Source organism: Myotis brandtii, unplaced genomic scaffold, assembly GCF_000412655.1.
Source record: "Myotis brandtii unplaced genomic scaffold, ASM41265v1 scaffold5, whole genome shotgun sequence".
NCBI lineage: Eukaryota > Metazoa > Chordata > Mammalia > Chiroptera > Vespertilionidae > Myotis > Myotis brandtii.
The window spans coordinates 2,178,105-2,179,027 of NW_005369060.1; the positions used below are offsets into that span (position 1 = coordinate 2,178,105).

Consider the following 923-nt stretch of genomic DNA (forward strand, 5'->3'; position numbering starts at 1 on the left):
CACAGCCGGCGCTGGAGCCACTGCTCGCACCTGCTGCCGGTGCCTGGCGCCGGTCCCAATCACTCAGTGCCATCTGTGGGTGCGAGTAACACTGCTGGCTCTGATTGCCCCTGAGGGATTCTCCACCTCCCCCTGCCGCCGCTCCCACCCACTGATGGTGCCAGCCCCGCTGGCAGCCACTGCTGGCACTGGCCCCAATCGCTGCATGTCAGCACATGGGAGTGGCAGCAGCGGGAGTGGGGCTGCCGGCAGACAGGGGACCGGGGGCGTGGCAGGAGGGGCTGGACAGGGGTGCGAAAGATGGGCCAAGACCCACCCTTGTGCCTACCACAGCCTCGTGGCCCACAGTTCCTTTCAGGGTGCATGAATCTGTGCACTGGGCCCCTAGTATAGTAAAACAAACTAAAAAAAGTTTACCTTCAGATGACTCGGTCTCTTTTGGACTTTGGTGCTTCTTTTGGAATTCATGTTACAACCCTTGAAGTCTTCTAATTGTGAGTGTTGGTCAGGAAAATCTTCACTTTCATCACTAGATGACAATTCTAACTATAATTCAATAAAATTATTGCATAAGAAAATATAATTGGGTTATTATATCTTAACTAAAGGTCCGGTGCACAAAAATTTATGCACTTGGGGGGGGTGTCCCTCAGCCCGGCCTGTGCCCTCTCACAGTCTGGGAGCCCTCAGGGGATGACCACCTGCTGGCTTAGGCCTGCTCCCTGGGGGATTGGGCCTAAGCTGGCAATCAGACATCCCTCTGGCAGCCCGGCAGCCCTTGAGGGATGTCCACTTGCCAGCGGGGAGCAGGCCTAAGCTGCAGTTGGACATCCTTAGCGCTGCTGAGGAGGCAGGAGAGGCTCCCACCACCACTGCTGTACTGGCAGCCATCAGCCTGGCTTGTGGCTGAGCAGAGCTCCCCC

At 56.9% G+C, this 923-nt stretch overlaps 1 protein-coding gene across 4 annotated transcripts in view; it reads right to left on the reverse strand.

Moving 5' to 3' along the window:
- FANCM (Fanconi anemia, complementation group M) overlaps nt 1–923 on the reverse strand; it is a 75,122-nt gene that overhangs the window by 14,181 nt on the left and 60,018 nt on the right. For all 4 annotated transcript variants that reach the window (XM_014548190.1, XM_014548191.1, XM_014548189.1 and 1 more), the window contains one exon: nt 418–546. In XM_014548190.1, coding sequence (XP_014403676.1) covers nt 418–546 — 129 coding nt within the window. The remainder of the gene's footprint in view (nt 1–417; nt 547–923) is intronic.